Consider the following 18,523-nt stretch of genomic DNA (forward strand, 5'->3'; position numbering starts at 1 on the left):
TCTCAAAGTCTGGATGCTTCTATGATTGCTTCACTTCTACGATCCACCAGTATAAGTAGTCCACTGCGTGATTGCGCCACATGCTAATAATTGACATATCATTTAATACTTTTTATACTGAGATGAGCTTAGTTCTAAATTCAAGCACCTGACGATTTATGATGGTATATCTATAACTACACTGATAACTGTCATTGAACCTCATGGCCTGTTGCAGTGTTGAAACAAAAAGAAAAACTACCTAATAGTACTTATACCTCAGTCACCACTGTCAAATCATAATAAAACTACAAAGTGACAAGATAGGACAAAAAAATTTGGTGGTAATTTGGAACCTTTTTACAACGTTTTTCTTAGCTCGTATTCATATTTGTCCGGTGGTTCTTCGTCCGGTACAAATCTTGCAATCGAATTTAAACTAACTTCCCGACTAGCTAGACATTTGAAACTTTTAGAATATATCAGAACACGATGCAAATTCATTTTTTTAATAGTTTTAGCCATCTTTAAGTAGAATTGAATTCATTTTCAGTTAATTCTGTTTTGAATGAAAAGTTATTTCGACACCATTATTGGTTGTTAAGGGTCTGGGGTCCTAGCAACTAAATTATTAATATATACGTGCGTTTCTATGGAAATCAATATGACATGTCAAGTACAAATTTTTTTGATCGTTTAAGCTAGTCAAGTCAAGTTTATATGGTTCAACAGAATTTAAAAACGTTGTATATAAAAAGTTCTTTTTATCTTGTAATTATTATGTTTTATTATTTTAACCTTAGAGATTTATTTTTGTTTTGTTTTGATTTCAGAGCCCGTTGCGGTGAATGCGTCTGCAAGCCTATCAGCTGTTGCTGGTAATCCTCGTTTGGGAGGAAGAATAATGGGAGGAGCAGCATTGTTGGCCACTCTGATAGCCGTAGCAGCTTTGCTGACGGGTCCCGCGGCTTGCTGGCTGGTTATGAGAGCTCTGCATGCGTCCAGAAAGTACCAAAGGGCCAACGATTGTGACTCACTGGCAGATTCTGACAGTAAGCCATTATTTGATTGTCCGTCATCATCAGATCAGTAATTTCATAATGTAGTATATTTTTCAAATTAAATACAAATTAATGAAATGTTTGTGAGTGTAAAAATTCTTTAATAATAATTTACAGTTGCTCAAGGCTCCGCGGCTGCCTTGGGTGGATCAAGAGGGACCTTGCTCTCCGAAGTCCTCTCCCTCAGAAGACTTCGAGCAGCGGGTGGAGGAGGTGGAGCAGCTGGCCATCGTCTGCTGAGAGAATCCAGAGACCTTGATGAAACGCCCAACATTGCACCAGCTAATGGGGATGAAACGAATGCTGGAGGGTGTGTTGATATTATGTTGATTGTGTTATGAAATTATAAATAGTTTGATTATAATTCAATAACCAGATAATTATAATTTTATCTGATTGTTATATTGTAATATAAAAATATGTATTGAGCAAATAGGTAATCACTGTATTATAATAATTCTGTGATTGAGCAAAAAATCTGACGACAATAAATCATCCGATTTTTCTATGCGCTGCTACTCACCAACGAGCGATCGACGAAACAATAAAAAAGTCGCGCTGTCAAAAGTCAAAAGTTGTGATTATCGTAATGTCTAGTAAATCTAGATTTTCAGTGAAAACAACAGAAGTTTTATGTTTTCTTTTTAGAATTTCATCAGTTAAAATTAAATTAATGAATAAAAAAGTTTAGAACAATAATTATTATTGCAGGTTTTGTTCGGTCCGAATTGTGGCAACACAACGAGTAAAATATCAAACATGTTTGAAATCCAATGAACCAGGTCTGCAGACTTTAAAGTGTGCAGATTCGGGGTGCTCCACGTGAAAAAAAAGTTCAAAGACTGTTAATCGTCTGACTTGCGTACCAATGGTACACTGGTATTTCAGCTGCGAAATTGGATGTCATTGAAAATTAGTAAAAGCCATAAAACAATGCAAACATTACATTTTTTTATTATTTTATGTATCGATAGGCAATTTCAAAGTTCTACATAATATTAATTATATTATTTTAGGATAATTATTAAAACAATGGGTTTCATTAAATACATGTTTTTGGCTTTTCCAGACATCTTTTACAAGGCTCTTCCTTACTAGGTTTTGAATTTTGACAGCTGCATCAATCTGGACCCTGGACATAAGAGCTTTTGTTTGCTATATTTTGACAAAATCAAATACAGCATTCTCTGAATATGAATAATGTCAAAACGTGATACAGCTACGTACAGTCCTACAAACTTGAAGAACGGTGAAAAATGGAACTACGTGGAACTACGATGGAACCATATGGACGCCATTTTGAAAACGTCATTTGAATGTCAGATTCTGTCCAGTTGCGAATCTTGATTTGGTAGTTTTCGACAGTGGCTCTACCATTCATTCTTTAGATAAGTTTGTAGGTCTGCACATGAAAATTTTTACCTCAAAATGCATAATTTATATTGGGTTATTGGGTAGCTATCTAATATCTTTATGATATTTTTACCAGATGTCAGTAATAAATTTAATGAAAAGAGAAATATTTTTTATTGGTATATTATTTTATTTATCATAATTATAGGGCATATTATGACATAAGTAACAATGAGACATAGAGTTACAAAACCCGCTCTGGGCGATTTTTCAAAAAATATAGTTTTGAATGTACGCAGGAGCTCTTTCGGAAGATCTATCTTCTGTTCTAGGCGAGAGTTTTAAATTCCTCTCTGTTTCTTCAAAAAATCAAAACAGATATCGAGGTAACTGACTAAACCCGCTCTGAAAATAAATTTGTTCTGGTAAAACCCTCTCTGCGTAACCGGCCAATCAGACACCGCGATTTAGATAATGACTCTTCACGAATGCTTTAATCTCCGTACAAACCGTCAACACGATAAGTGAGGAAGGTCTTAATTCTGCTCTGATTATTTTACTATTTTTTATTTTTAATAATGAATGTTTCCATAGTTAGTGTGACGGAATCTCAACTAGATCAATCAAGGAAGCGTTTGCGAAATCCAGCTGCGTGGAAATATAACATGTTACGCCAAGAAACGTATTTAAAAGTTGACTGTATTTTGCTGTATTGTTATGAATACTCCAGTGGTATCTCAAATTATTTTGTAGTTTCACATGTTTTTTTTTTTGTTGTCATTTATATTTAATATTCTGTGTGGTATAATAAACTATCATAAGAATCTCAAGTACTTACACGTTTTTAACATTATTTGATTTGACGTGTCAAAAATATGAGGCGTCTAATTCCAAAAAGCGATAAGTCCACATTTGGTCAAAATCGAGAAAAAAATATGTACGTATTCTTTGTGTAATTTTACACAATATGTATTGATCTAGAAATTCCAAAACGCGACATAACCCTATGAAAAAAAATATTTTAAGTCTCGATTTATTACAAAAAGCGCCTAGTCCGTTTTTCATATTATTTAAAGCTTGGTTGATTTCGCGCGTGTTTAAGTCAACCAATAAGGGAAAGTTCAATATTGAAAAGGGCGTCTCCCATGCTGTAGCATCTGGTAAACTAATGACAGTGCCACGGAAATATATGCCTTATGCAGGATAAATTAAAAAGTGAAGTACAAGTAGCGCTATGTCCAATTTTATTTTGCCTATATTTATTACATTTAAGAGTTTATCGGCTGAAACAAATTGCCATTTGGTTCTAATTTCGACATAGAATACAACGGAAAAAAAAATCTCACGTTAAAACAAATAATTGAAGCTAGAAACATAAAAACGTTGTTTCCCGAAAATATTGAATTGTGGACTTGTCGCTTTTTGTAATTAGACGCCTCATATAATTAAAGGAAAACTATTTTCTGTCGGGGAGATGCTTTTTGCTTGATAATTTTTACTATACAAATTATAGATTTAGTAGGTAGGTTATGTTATTTTACTTTAGGCTATTTTTTTTCATCTCCCCTGACAAAAAAGATATTCCTTATTATTATCTACACGGGACAAGTTGTTTTCGTCATAAAATTGTATCATTCGTTAATATGAATGATAATGAATTTTAATTCAATTACCTATGTTTATTAATATATCGTACTTGTAGATTAGCTTAGTTGTAATAACGATACATAGTTAACAATGCTGTGCTATCTTGTAGAAATGCCGTTATTTTTATAATACGTTTTTACAATAAATTTCAGAAATCCCACGTTTACTATTACCTATTTGTATATAATAAGTAGACTTTTATTTGTCGGATTTGGTTTTCTGAATTTAATGCTATAAAATATCTAATATACCTAAGTAGATTATAAATAATATTGCTTAAAAATATTTTCATTTTATTTTTACATTTAATAAATAGGTTGGTTGACAATGGTAGGTTTCCCACATTCATGGAATTTGATTTACATTTAATGGGGTGATTATTTAGTTAAAGGCCAGTACTTAATTCCGCTGGGTTTTTTCATTTATGCTATTGATATTTTTAAATGTGTTATTGTTATTCTAAATAAATATTAATGCTTTGTACCAACAAAAAGCATTTTATTTTCAAGACAATTAAAAAAATATTACATACCAATATAACAGCTAAATATGTAGGTCCAATGTGAAAATTATACAGCTGCCAGTAGGTAAGAATGGCTACAAAATATTTTCTGGACAAAGTAAATTCGAAAATATATTACATAATTAAAATAAATACGGACGTCTACTGAACTATCATCTCCTGTCAACAATGTACCACTGTACACCAAACACCGCTCTTTTTAAAAAATTCCTCGTCGAACGCCGCTCTGTCAGGTAGCGACTGACAAAGACCGCTCTTGGGATAATTAAAATGCATTTATTTGAATAAATACGGCTTATACATTGGATTTGACATTTTATTATACTTTTCCGTATGTAACAAAAGAAATATAACACCTAAAATTACACTTAAATCATCATAATATGCCCAAAACAGTTTTTCGTGATTTACTCAAAACTCAAAAAAGTCTCTAGAGTGGGTTTAGTAACTCTACATCTCAAATATTATAATCTAACGCTAACCTGACATAATCTATAATGCCCATTTTCCATTGGAAATTCTAGCTGGTCTTCAGGCAGTAGTGTGACCCTGGCAGCAGTGTCTGTCTCAGGAAATGCCGTTCAGAAAGGAAGCTCTCGTCCGGCGTCCGGAGGCAGTTTACCAGCTCAGTCGTCCACTTCCACTGATGGACAGCAACAGCATTCTTCACCCTTGCGACGATCTCGAACGTGTTCCCCCGCTAGACACCCCCATCTCACCAATCCTCATTCAATGGTGAGAAAAACTACTTTTGAAGGCAGACACAGAAGTCTGAAAAAATTATGATGTGTTTGTTGTTGTTTAGAATAACTATCTACTAATTGTATACAATGTCATAATTTTTTTGAGAAGGATCAGTAAAAACTTGTAGGAATTGGGTTTTTCTTCGATACCAATGGGTAAATTTCTTAAAGACAGGAGTCTAACGATAGAGAAAGTATATCAGAAAAACTGTATGTTAATATTCTCAGTATAACAATCAGGCTGTCAATAGAAAGGCTATAGATAATCAATAAATAGACCATAAATTGAGTACATAATCAGCAGGAAAAGATCATGAACTGTACAATTGAGTGCCTGAATATACATAGGTATTTAACATGTCGATGGACTGCACTAATGAGAATATGTACATGTAGTACCAAGTACTCATTAGCGAGCCGTAACTGCGACTGTTGCAGATACAGTAATTAGCATTGATGAGAAATAATTAGTTCACGAGCCTAATAAATAATAATTTAGCATCTAGAGTTGGTTACAATATATGGAACGGTTACAGTTACGGCTCGCTACGGTACCCAGCTTAACGTGTAATAAATGTCTTGGTGAAATATTATAAACACTTCATTATTATGAACATTATTTTGTTACATTGTTTGACTAATATCTAAACATGTCTTTTTTAATATTTCAAGATATCTGACGGAGACTCTCCATCAATGTCAGTGGATATGAGCACCAGTGAGAGAGACAGCGATAACTCAAACGACATACGCGACTCAAGGAGAGTGAGCGAGTCATCTAGATTTCAGCGGAGGACCACAGTATCAGAAAATGGCTCCAGGTGTGAGAGTGCATCCACTTTAACAAACGTGAGTCTTGGTAATTGAGGAAGATTGAGGTTTTTATATTATGAAACTACGTTTCTGCCATATTCCTATTAATGATCCGCAGGAGGTAGAATTACGAATGCGGAATTCGCGAAGGGCTTAACAGGGGACAAAAATAAGATACATTTTTAGATTACTACTACAGATAGCATTTTTTTTAGATTACTACTTACACGGTACTGACTACAAAGAATAGATTGACGTAGATTTCGGATTGATTTGACCGATAATAAAAAAGATAAGGGAGTAGAATCACAATAGAACATTTAGTGGTGGAAACTTATTAAACTAAGCCATACTTAGAATTTTTACACTTTACACTTAGATTTTCTTTTTTTACAAATAAGATGCACTATGAATTAATACACTATTTTAGCTTCCTTTTAATATATTATAAAGAGCGGAGTTGTTCCATTTACGATATTGGAAATTTGGCACCTGCAGTTGGCTGTTTTGTATGAAGAACGATATCGCATTTAGTTATGTATACGTTTAAGAGTTTGAAATTTTGTGTGAGCATAGAAAACATGCTTTATAACAAAATGCCATCAAAATATCATTTTTGGTCAAAAGTGCAGCTAGCTGGTTTGAAGATTAAGCAATCGACTTGTATTCCGAAAAACCACCATTATATTAGGGGCCACAGTCGAAAACTACTCAATCAAGACTCGCAACTGGACAGAATCTGACAGTGGAATGACGTCTTCAATACGGCGTCATAGTACCTAGTTCCATTTTTGTCCGTTCTTCAGATAAGTTTGTGGGACTGTAACTGTCATACCTGTATCGGACAAGTGAATCTTTGTGATACTGCTCTAATGATGATAATAATATTTACAAACGTTCTTGACCTTACGCTTACAATATTATTTCTTTCAACAAAATTACATGGTAGGTACTCTAAAAAACATGAATATAATAAGAGTAATAGCAGAATATGTAACTTCTTTAATAAGTTTATTATGACTGTGGAAACCTAAATACAGTCCTACAAACTTATTTAAAGAACGGTTAAAAATGGAACTACGAACTATCATATGGATGCCATTTTGAAAATGTCATTCGAATGTCAGATTCTGTCCAGTTGTGAGTCTTGATTGGGTAGTTTTCGACAGTGGCTCCCCTATTCATTTTTTAGATAAGTTTGTAGGTTTTTAGGTTCTTAGTTATTATGTTAACATATTTAATACCAGATTCACAGAAAATAATAATATTATGTAAGTAGGTACTACCATGTTATATAAGAAAAATGTAAACTATTTATATGTAATAAATATAGATATATATATTATTTACAGGGATGCTATTCACCAGCGTTAAGTGCTACGAGCTGTGCCCGTGTCCGCGCTACCGGAGGGAAGGAACGGAAAGAACGAAGAAATCTGCGACTACGTGCGCCTCCTTCAGATTTAAGTCTAGCTGCCCCCGACTTCGAACTTGATTATTACGATTATAATGTCACAAACGCAGGATGTGTACCGGGATCATACTTGGGAATGGACCCAGCATTTCTAGTATGGATACCGCCTCTGCAAGAAGACGATGAAAAACCTTATCATACATACGAAGAGATTCTTCCCAGACCCAATTTGGATCCGGGCAGCAATACGGAATCTCCAGAAGACTATCACGACCATCCAACATTACCAAGAGAGCGGCTGAGATCAGAAGAGGAGACTCCAATATCATCTCCAAGAATTAATAGAAAGTTACTGACCAGAACGAACATTGTTCATCCACTGAATTATAGCATATCTGATTTATCTCCATCAAAAAACGAGGCACCTGTTGTCGAATCGAACAAACTATTTTATCCGAGACGCGAACCACAACGGTACGTTTCAATACCGATGAGAGAGTTGAATGGTAATAAAAAGGTTCAGAATATTTCCGCGGGAGGGGAGTACCTTTCAGACGAAAAGGAAACGATGTGCGAGAAATCGCCGACAGCGCGCCGCGTCGATATTACAGACATCCAATTTGCCGACGACGACTCCGACAGTTCGAGCGAACGAAAATTTGAAGATGGCGTTGACAGTTCCGACAACAGATCCGTTTCTAATAAATTCGTGAAAACATAAACAAAAAAAATATAATAGTTTGTGCTAAAGTTGATTCTAAAAAATGCATTGCCTACAAACAGTTTGTGATCTATATTTCAAATGTGTCTTTATTGTAGTGTCATTGTAAATCGACTAATTTCTCTCATTTCAAATAGATGGGTCTGTGTTATTTTTTTTTCAAGATGATGTTGAAAGCTAACTAAAGCCCGTAATTTGGACCAAAGGGGCAATGTGGGGTTTTTATCAACTTATATGTTGTTACACCTTCAAAACTGGCCATGTGTTTGTTGAAAAAATGCATAGAAGAGAATATAAAAAACACCAAGAAGTTTAAAATTTTGCAAAAAAAAATAACATAGCCAGTTTTAAAGCCTGTCGTTGTTCTTTTGTTTTGGTTTTGTAATTTTATGTAAATTACCATGTAAAATGACGATTTTTCATTGTTATAGATAAAGATAATAGGCGTAGGTATAAAATATCTTTTACAATGGAAAACATGTTTGAAAGGTGATACTTATTTAGGTAGGTAGGTAGTCAGTTGGTTATCTATATTTACATAAAATAAGTATGTATTCCTTATATCGATGGCCTAATGTCAATATCCCGTAGGTGACTTCTTACAAATTGTGCAGGAAGCTAAAAAAACTAAATACATGTAATATCCCATATCTGACTGTTAAGTTCACACGTCATGTTGTAACTACATAGCATGCCAATAACCCGTAACGTAAAAAATGGTAAAGCAAAGCACATAACGCCTAAAATATCGTCGTTGTTTTGTAAAAAGGGCGAATTAACCAAAATGCTACTTTACAGGAGGAGGATTTTTAACTTTTGACATTTATTTGTTTTTTACCTGTAGATGATTATAAATATCTAAAAAGTTTATAATAAAGATTAGAAAATAATAACACTGTCATTATAATAGGTATTATTATATATTATTTTAAAAGGCCTAATATGTCACATTTGCTTTTTATTTCGTAATTTTAATTAATTTAATTTTAGTCGATTATCGTTTTTAAGTACTTTCCTGTGGAGATAAAAATTCGCCGTTTTTACACAACAAAGCTAGTGGGGTACATATTGTATTTTCATTAAAATCTCGATTTCGCCAAAATGGTTGATTCGCCCTTTTTACAAAACACCGACGATATAATGACAACATCCAATAAAATGTGACATAAAGATAAACATCCATTTTTTTATATTAGGTACTTACTGTTTTACCTTTTAAATAATTCGAAAGTGTCATTTTGAAGCTGAATCAACACAGTCACGTCATACAACACGCTTGATAGTTTAGACTAGTTTAGAGGCAAGATGACAGGTTTATTTCTGCAATGTTTAGATATGGGAAATTAATAAAATGGCTGTATCATTATTTTTGTTAAAATAATTACAGATATGGGAATTTCGCAGTCGATGGGCTGGATTTTTGTTGTTTTTAGTATGTCCATCAAAAAGTCATGTTCGTCCTATTATGTCATATGGGTCAGATACGGGGTATTGCCATTAGAACATCGATATATTTTATGAGTATGACATTGTAAAAACAATATTATTATAATATATTAAGGGTCCTTATCAAAATTCCTTTAACGAGTGCAATCTATAATATAATAAACAAAATATATAAAATTATAACATCGTGGAAATTTAGACAGATAATATATTAAATTTGTAGTAAGTAGGTATTAAATATTAAGTGTACCTACCTATTATTATTGTAATATAAATGCATTTTTAACTTTAAACCGAAAGACTTTAGAAACGTAAGTTATTTTGTATTGATGATCTCAGAAATTTTGCCATATTTGCTATGTATGTACGTAGAACAATTTTATTTTGTTTTAGTAGGTATCTAATACGTTTTTTTGTATTTAAGTATATATTATAATATATAGCATAATACATAAACAGATTTGCCAGAGCCGCACTGAGATATAAATGTCTTGTGTTGTGTTACACGCCGAAAATATGTTTTCACAACTATTATTGTTTGTTTAGTTAGACGAACAATTATGTGTATAAGTAACCGAAGCAAGACATTAACGGATTTTTATATTTATAAACCGAATATTTGAATGCTACCTAAGGTCGCTACCTCCGCGAGTGAATGTGGACACCTGCACCTACCTCAAACGCGCGCGACAATCGTCACGGCGCGAGTGCTTGTGGACAGCTCAATGAGTTCACATGTACTTGGAATGCGCGCGAGTCAAAACGCGCCACGTAGACAAGGCGCAGGGAATAATGTTTTTTGTATATGTCGTTAACAGTTTTATCAAAACATACTAAACATGTATTGCAATATTATTCGTAAGTACCTACTGAAATTGAGGTTCTGAGGATTAAACGAATGACACATGTATGATAAAAATAGGCATAGTTTAACATTACCACATGCTTATCTATTTATGAGTAATTTTAGTTTATGTCATGTAACTTTGTTTTGTATGAACAATTATAGACACATTATTAAGTTCTAACATTGGATTACATTACATGGAATCCTGTGTATGGATGTCGTTATTATGTTAATCCTAGTTTTAACCCCTTTTAAAACACTAAAAACATTATTGATCATAAATAAATATCAACATATTATTAATATTTTATTGATATATTAACAATCGATAATTTGAGACCAATTACCAGGATACTATTATGTTACATTGAAAATCATCATCGCTTATTTAACTTTGAAGTCGATTTAGTCAACTTTGTCACTGATTCAACACTCAGCACCTCAATTATTTTATTAATAATTATAACGGAAATCAGAATAATAAAAATGTAACGTAACGTATTTCATAATTATTCTGTGAGACCTTATCTTATAGGTAATTACTTTCTTGTACCAGTGGCGAAGGGTGGAGGTAGGCCGTTAAGATCCGACATAACTAGTGCACACTAAACTTTGCCAGTCAAACGTATTTATTTTCATTGATCTATGTTTTTTTATCGATTGTGGTTTGGTGTCGGCAGAGCTTAATGAATCAAAAAACTAACCTACATCATCAGTGTATAATATGTATTTTTAATTCAACGATAACAAAATAAGTATGACTGAAAGAGTGTGCAATATTTTTGTCGGATCGCCCATAGCATACCTAAACTATTATGGTTTAGTTTAGGCATGGTTTAATTGAATTTTAAAAACTAGCCAACATCATCTGCAAATTGTATTCTTAGTTCAATGAAAACAAATTACTATGATTAACAAAGTTTAGTGTGCACTAGTATTTATGTCGAATTTTAACAGCCTACACCCCCCTCGCCCCTGTCTTGTCTGTCGCCTCGTCTTCAATACGTTATAATGCATTTTGATATTTGTTGATGATTTAGTAAAGACCAAGTTTTATGAGGTAGGTACTTATGTACATAAATGTTTTTTTTGAACCCATGATAATATTACGAAAGTTATTAGATTAATTCTATTTTTCTGAGATTTCAATACGTTTTTCTTAATAAGTTAATCATTTTGACAAAAACATGTCTATTTATCCAAATATGAAATGAAAACTTTGTTTTCAATTCCGCAATTTCGATATGAATAAATCAAGCGGAATGCCGGGATCTCGAGATTACGGACCGTTCCGTTGTTTAAGTCCCCAGTCGCGATGTGATTTTATTTATCTGTTCATTTACCTTGGCGAATAAAGAGAGAAAAAAACCGCGCAATATTTCCCGCTTAAATGGATGGAATATTTTTCACTTTACGCGAAAAGAAAACTTTCGCGGAATTCTCACTAACGAGTCACTGAAAAGTTGGAATTATGGTGAAAGCAAAAAGTAACAAGGGAATTGAATAGAATAGGTACGCGAACCAATGTTCCTGAGTAATTTCTTTTACGCTGTTGTTAGGTATTATTTTAATGTTTATTATCTAAATGAAACATATATAGGTACATGTACCCAAATGAATTCTACTCCAAAAATAGTCTCAATATATGATTTCGTGAGTAGGAATATACATATTATTATTAAAGCATGAAGTTGGGTGCATTTAATAACAGAAAAAAAATATTTGTGACCGGGTAAAAATATTATTATTTTGACAATTACATACAACAAAGCAGTATGGCCTTTTATGATAACTCGTTATAAAACACAATTAAAAGCTTTTGTGAAGCAGATATGTTCATTTTATTGTTCCTGATCAGCGTTGCCAGATAATTATTTTTCCAAATCGGAACTTTTACCAACTCAATTTAGGAGCAAAAATTACAACCTAAAAATCGCATAGTTCAATATTTTTAATGTATATTTCCATAATATCAATCATCAATGATACAACACAAACTACAAAACTCTTTAACTATCAACATAATAATATCAAACAATATTTTTTCATGACACTCACCTATTTGTACTTGGCTGAAGATTTGACTTCCTGAAGAATTTCATTCTGCTGCTTAATATATTGATAAATTTCAGCACATGAGTATATCAAGTTGAATTAAACCAGCAAATCTGATTTTATCAAATTACTAGAGCACTTGTCTCTTGCATCTAGTCATTTTAAATTCATCTGAGAAAATACCCGTTCGATATAGTAATTAGATGTTGGTATGCTTATAATAAGTGAAATTAGTGTGTAAATACGTGGGAATAACGCATCAATCGCATTCTTTTGTCTCAACCTTAACATTTTATTTGTATTTATTGAATAATCGTAAATTTAGCTGTCCTGCAAAAATCAAGACGTCTGGTAAGGCTGTTCTGGATATATGCGAAATAAATTTATATGGTTGAATAAAACACGTTGTACAGAGCGGTCAGTGGAGCGGCTTACCACGGCGATCATGATCAAATGATCAGAGAAAAACAATAATTGTATGTATACAATATCAATAATAATGAAGCCGTGGACTATGGTATGGATTTCAAGTTTTAAACGGGGAATGTAGGTACATACTTAATTCAAATTGAAAATTGTGTTATTATCAATATACCTAAACCAATTTAACTTAAATCAAATGCACTTCAAACCAAACTGTATTTTGATTGAATTAGGTACTTAGTTTCTAATGTAGTATTTTTACCTAATCAAAGTTTAATAGTATTCTGCCACTACGAATCAATAAATAAAACATCATGGTACCTAGAGGTACATATTCCACATATTTTTTATACACGTATTTGTGAGCCATTGTTGTTTATGATAATTCACGCTAAATACAATAGAATATTATTCTGCTATATTAAAATAAATAAAATACATTAGGTGATTAGGAGATCGATGGCTATACAATTATAGAGACAATTTTGCATAATAAAACGATATATTAGTATACAGTTAAACTTTTTAATACTATTACTTTTAGTAAACCAAAAAATAATATAGCAGATTATTTAATGATTATCAGGACGGTTTTAAAGGACATTGTCAACAACCCAAGGCCCAATTTTTTAATCAGACCGTAATACGAAACTGTAAACTTGCTTCTAGTGCAACTGTTTTTAGAAAATGATGATTTTTGCATCTTGAGATACGTGGAAATCATTTGAATAAAATATGCAATCGAAAATCTACCTGCAAACCGCATTGCATCCGAATATAATCAATAACTAGCACTACCATCGTAATCCGCAATTCAGTGCCATGGATTGGATATAGTTAACAGCCATCTATCTATACAACTGACACTAAAAACGTGCAAAGGTACATATTATATAAAAAACAATAGTTTTATATGAATGTAATTCATAACAGAAAACTGAAATAAATTCATTTAACCACAAAGCAGGATAGTAATTCATAACCATTGATGGCTTGAAAAAATATGCGTTCTCGTTGTACTGATCATTATTTTGACAAAACTTTACTATGGGTTAACTTTACTGTAACAGCTACTCATTTTATGCGAGTATGCCATTGTGGTTTATTTGTTATTCGGTTTTAACCGTAGGTTGTTAGGAAACTTTAACTGGTAAATACTATTAATTACAATATTCGTGATTCATATTTATTTTACTTTACCGAATTATATTTTTCTTGCATTTGTATTTTGCATTCATTGTATAATATTAACATGAATATAATATAGAGTCATTAAAAAGACCATTGTAGATTTCTACGAAATTTATTAATATAATAAAAACAATGTATGATTGTAATATTAAGAAATGTAGTTTGAAAATATAGAGTTATGGCACTTCATAAATGTAAATAATTTTCATTTAAATATTAGTCATACTATTTATATAAAGATCAGTTTAATTAGCAATATTTATGTGTTCACATCTAACTATATCATAGATTTAAGGTTCTAGTCTGAGTATCAAAAACTAAGTAAAATTTATCATAGCATTTATTTAGTAAGATTATTATATAGTATTGGAGATTATTATTTATTTTACCTATATAAGTGTAAAACGGTAAGTTTTTGTTTATTATTATTTTGTTGATTAAATTATTGAATATTTTAGAAAGCGATTTGAATTATTTGTAAAATTATTTATGTTTGGAAATTTAGATTGAGATGTTTTATTTATATCAAATTGTAAGAATAAAGTCATTTTATCTAAAATAAAGTTTTTTATTTCGTCTACCTACACCAGGGTTGGAATCATCTTCTAGTTGGAGTCTTCTGTGGTTGCCCTGTAAAATAAGTCAAGTAAGTTTCAGTTTGATGTAGGTTTCATTTGAACGGAAGAAAGTAATACCACGGTGGAGCATATTGAGAGTTTGTATAATAATTGAAAGTCTAAGAGGTTCCTTATTTCCATTTTCTTATTTTTAACAGGCAAATGTAGATTGTCACACTGTTTTTAATTAACCTTTGCGATAGGTAGGGGGCCCGCTTCAGGATGTGGAGGCCATGATGACGTTCCTAGGCAAAGTGCCGCCCTTTGGTAGATATATAATGCCGTCACCTTTGATTTTTAGTCTCAAATTGTATGCAAAATTGTTGGGTGCATAATATCTAGTGTAATGTTATCACAGAACAGGTGAATCGTTTTGTTCCCTGATTATTATTAATAGTGCCTTGTAAGTATTAAATAGGTAGTAGGTAAGGCTTAGATTTGGCAGGGTTTAATTCAATTAAAAAAAAAGCTAACAAACACTACACATTGCAGTCTTATTTCAATGAAAACAAATACGTTTGACTGGCAACGCTAAGTATTCATTATCTATGTCAGATCTTAAAAGCCTGCCTCCACCCTTCACTACTGATACCTACATATTTACTTAATCTATATTTTTTCGTTGCATTTTATTGATTTTAAAACAAGTGGGAACAGGAATACAGTATTTTTGTTATTAAGACTTAAAAGTTGTAAACCGATTCTGATCAGAAGAAATTAATAATTCAAATCAATAATTCCACTCCGGTTGCGGCATTTTCATTCTAACTAAGGGCAGAACTTTGTTTAGGGTCGTCACTGAAGACACTACATGCATCCCTCGTGTCAAACAAGGCGCGAACGAGAAATTCGGACAAGGTATTGCATTCAACGAAAAGGGGTATTAATTACTACTAAAAAATATTTAACGGCCCACATGCTCAGCGTAGGTCAAAATGGAGTTTTTATGGTATTTTCAGAGCATAACCCTGGACATTCCTTAAACGTTGTAGATAATCTATTTATATAATTTTGAAGCCTTATCCCTTATTTGAAACATTTAATGACTATAATATAAAGTATTTTTATTACATAAAATAGTATTCTCTTAAACCTCTCGATCTAATGTTTTAGAATATAGCCATATTTCAGTACGTCCATGTGCAGTGGTGTTAAGATTTATTAATTTTCAAACTCATTTACAAAACCATTAGTAAAATTAATGTTAAAATTATATAGTGACATATTTACGACAAAAAAATATATTTTATAATCTTTGTGATGCTAAATTTGACAAGAATTCGGCATTATATTATTCAAAAAATGGCCACGATTAACACATTTGAAGAAAATTCTAAAGATACTGATTATAAACTATGTCTTTGACCATTCAAATGTGATAAAACCTACCTGATATATCCTAATAGTATCCTACGAATAATGCTTTATAATAATTATTGACCTAAGAATAAGGTAGTTTTTTTTTTAAATACGCCCTTTCTATTGGCATTTCCCGGTGGCTAAGCTACAACATACGGACGTAGCCATAAATTGACAAACGATAAAATGAAGTCGGGAGTAAGATCATGTTAATGCGCGTGTTTGAACATGTACCTAACCGATTTATTTTTTATTTTGAAAAACGGTCAATTGTTCATACGTTATAGTATTTAATCAATAATACAATTACTTCTTAACATGAAAAGCACTACTTACATACTTTATTTTATATTTGACTGCAGTTGATCTAATTAATACATAAAGAATTCTATCGTTATTTTCTATCTTTACAAGGGGGAAGGGGGGGGGGAATAATTTTTGAAGTTCCGCTACTAAAGCGTGGATTAAATCCATAAACTTACCATGTACCGCTTAACACATTGTTATACGCCAAATAAATTGTATCGGTCTGTTCTTTTTAGAGCAGAAAAATAAACTATAATACCTTTGATCCCTTTGGTAACAAAAAATGCCAATTCTTCCGATCTCACGATTGACTGTTCAGTATTGTTTATCTATCTTTTTGTTTACTTAGCAAAGAGACAGCGGGCGAATCTCGAATCCGTCTGGGATATATGAAATTTAATATAAAAGTTTTAACCAGGCATATATGCCAACATATCCCCAACTAGCCCGCGGCATGTCGATCGTTCTAAACTAAAATGAGCCTCTATTATTAAGTCTGCAATAGAAACTCTCATGAAGACAATAATAGTAAAGACTTTTATTGGACATATCAACTGAATTAGTGTACGTACCTACGTACGTTTTAAAGAAACGTTGCGGTTTTTCTTAAAGCGTAGGAGGCGTTTGTTTCTCCAGAAAGATCCAAAATCTTTAACAGATACAGTTTTTTGAGAATCTGAGGTTATGTTTAAGAAATCGCTAGATAGGTATACCTACCATACTGTATTTTTTAACGAGATTAAGTAGCCAGCTTAGCTTGTGTGTAATTAAATTTTATAGTATTTAATAAATACACGAGGAATCCATTATTCTATTAAATATTATTTCAGATTAATAACATCAACAAAAGGTTTAATGAGAACCCATGTTTGTAGCACTAGAATAAGATAAAAGTCTACAAAGTTGAAACCAACAATATATAATACTTTTATTAATACATCTTCTTCTTATTGTGCCATCCCCTAGCGGAGGTCGGCCACCATCAAGGCGATCTTATCTTTGTCGTCTGGTACCCGGAACAGTTCAGTGGAGCTGCATTTATACCAATCACGGAGGTTCTTAAGCCACGAAATGCGGCGCCGTCCTCTGTTACGCTTCCCATTGATCTTTCCTTGAATGAAAAGTTGGGGAATGCTGTATTTTTGTACTCTCATAATGTGGCCGAGGTACTGTAGTTTCCTGGTTTTGATACTACGTAGAACTTCTCGGTCCTTCCCCATTCGATTGAGAGCTTCAACATTTGTCACCCGGTCAGTCCAAGGAATTTTGAGGATGCGTCTATACAGCCACATCTCGAAAGCTTCAAGTCTCCGTGTCATCTCTTATATATAACTATATTATAGTTGTCCAGTAGTTTTTAAGTTGGTAATAATGTAATAAACCAGAACGACCAAGCAGCTGATAGTTAATCCAATTTCAACTTATTCTACAGAGTAAAATGTCGTGTATAAACCTGTCATAAAAGATATCAAATTTTATAATAATAATAATTATGTATACGTACACATATGAAATATTCACTTAAATTAACGTGAAACGGTCCTCTTCCTGGCACTACAACCCTATGTGCGTTTTGGTTAATTCTAGCACTTGCCTTCATCCAAATCCTAGATCATAATAACGCAAGGTAAACTACTTGTTTACATGTAAATTGTACGTAATTCACCGTAGCACAGTTCACCGTGAGCTTTCTATCGGAAAGAGATGACCGTATTCTATACGGTCTCAAATTTTATTAGATTCAATATGAACGTTAATTCAATTTTCATAGCCGATTTTGGCAAAATTTAAGAATAAAAACCCAACCCAACCTAACCTAATATAGTATATCGGCCATTTTCAAAATTTGTTTGTCTCTGGCTTCCTGTAAACCGACAAGAACCGTGTTTTATTAATACATGAATTTTATCTCAGTACTACACGACTCGAAGAGGTTGGACGGTCTTTAATATACAACCATATAATATTAATTCCGATTCAACATTTGACGGTGATGTGTGATACGGCGAACTGCATTATTACATA

At 32.5% G+C, this 18,523-nt stretch overlaps 1 protein-coding gene across 1 annotated transcript in view; it reads left to right on the forward strand.

The window, feature by feature from the left end:
• The window catches only part of gogo (thrombospondin-1 like protein golden goal), a 65,540-nt gene extending 57,180 nt beyond the window's left edge, over positions 1-8,360 (forward strand). Inside the window, exons 6-10 of the mRNA XM_085941922.1 lie at positions 813-1,031; positions 1,158-1,350; positions 5,088-5,298; positions 5,979-6,155; positions 7,472-8,360. Coding sequence (XP_085798048.1) covers positions 813-1,031; positions 1,158-1,350; positions 5,088-5,298; positions 5,979-6,155; positions 7,472-8,254 — 1,583 coding nt within the window. The 3' untranslated portion in view covers positions 8,255-8,360. The remainder of the gene's footprint in view (positions 1-812; positions 1,032-1,157; positions 1,351-5,087; positions 5,299-5,978; positions 6,156-7,471) is intronic.
• The last annotated feature ends 10,163 nt before the right edge of the window (positions 8,361-18,523 follow it).

The sequence above is a fragment of the Rhyacophila brunnea genome, unplaced genomic scaffold, assembly GCF_057557595.1.
Source record: "Rhyacophila brunnea isolate RB1 unplaced genomic scaffold, BYU_Rbru_1.0 scaffold_14, whole genome shotgun sequence".
Lineage (NCBI taxonomy): Eukaryota > Metazoa > Arthropoda > Insecta > Trichoptera > Rhyacophilidae > Rhyacophila > Rhyacophila brunnea.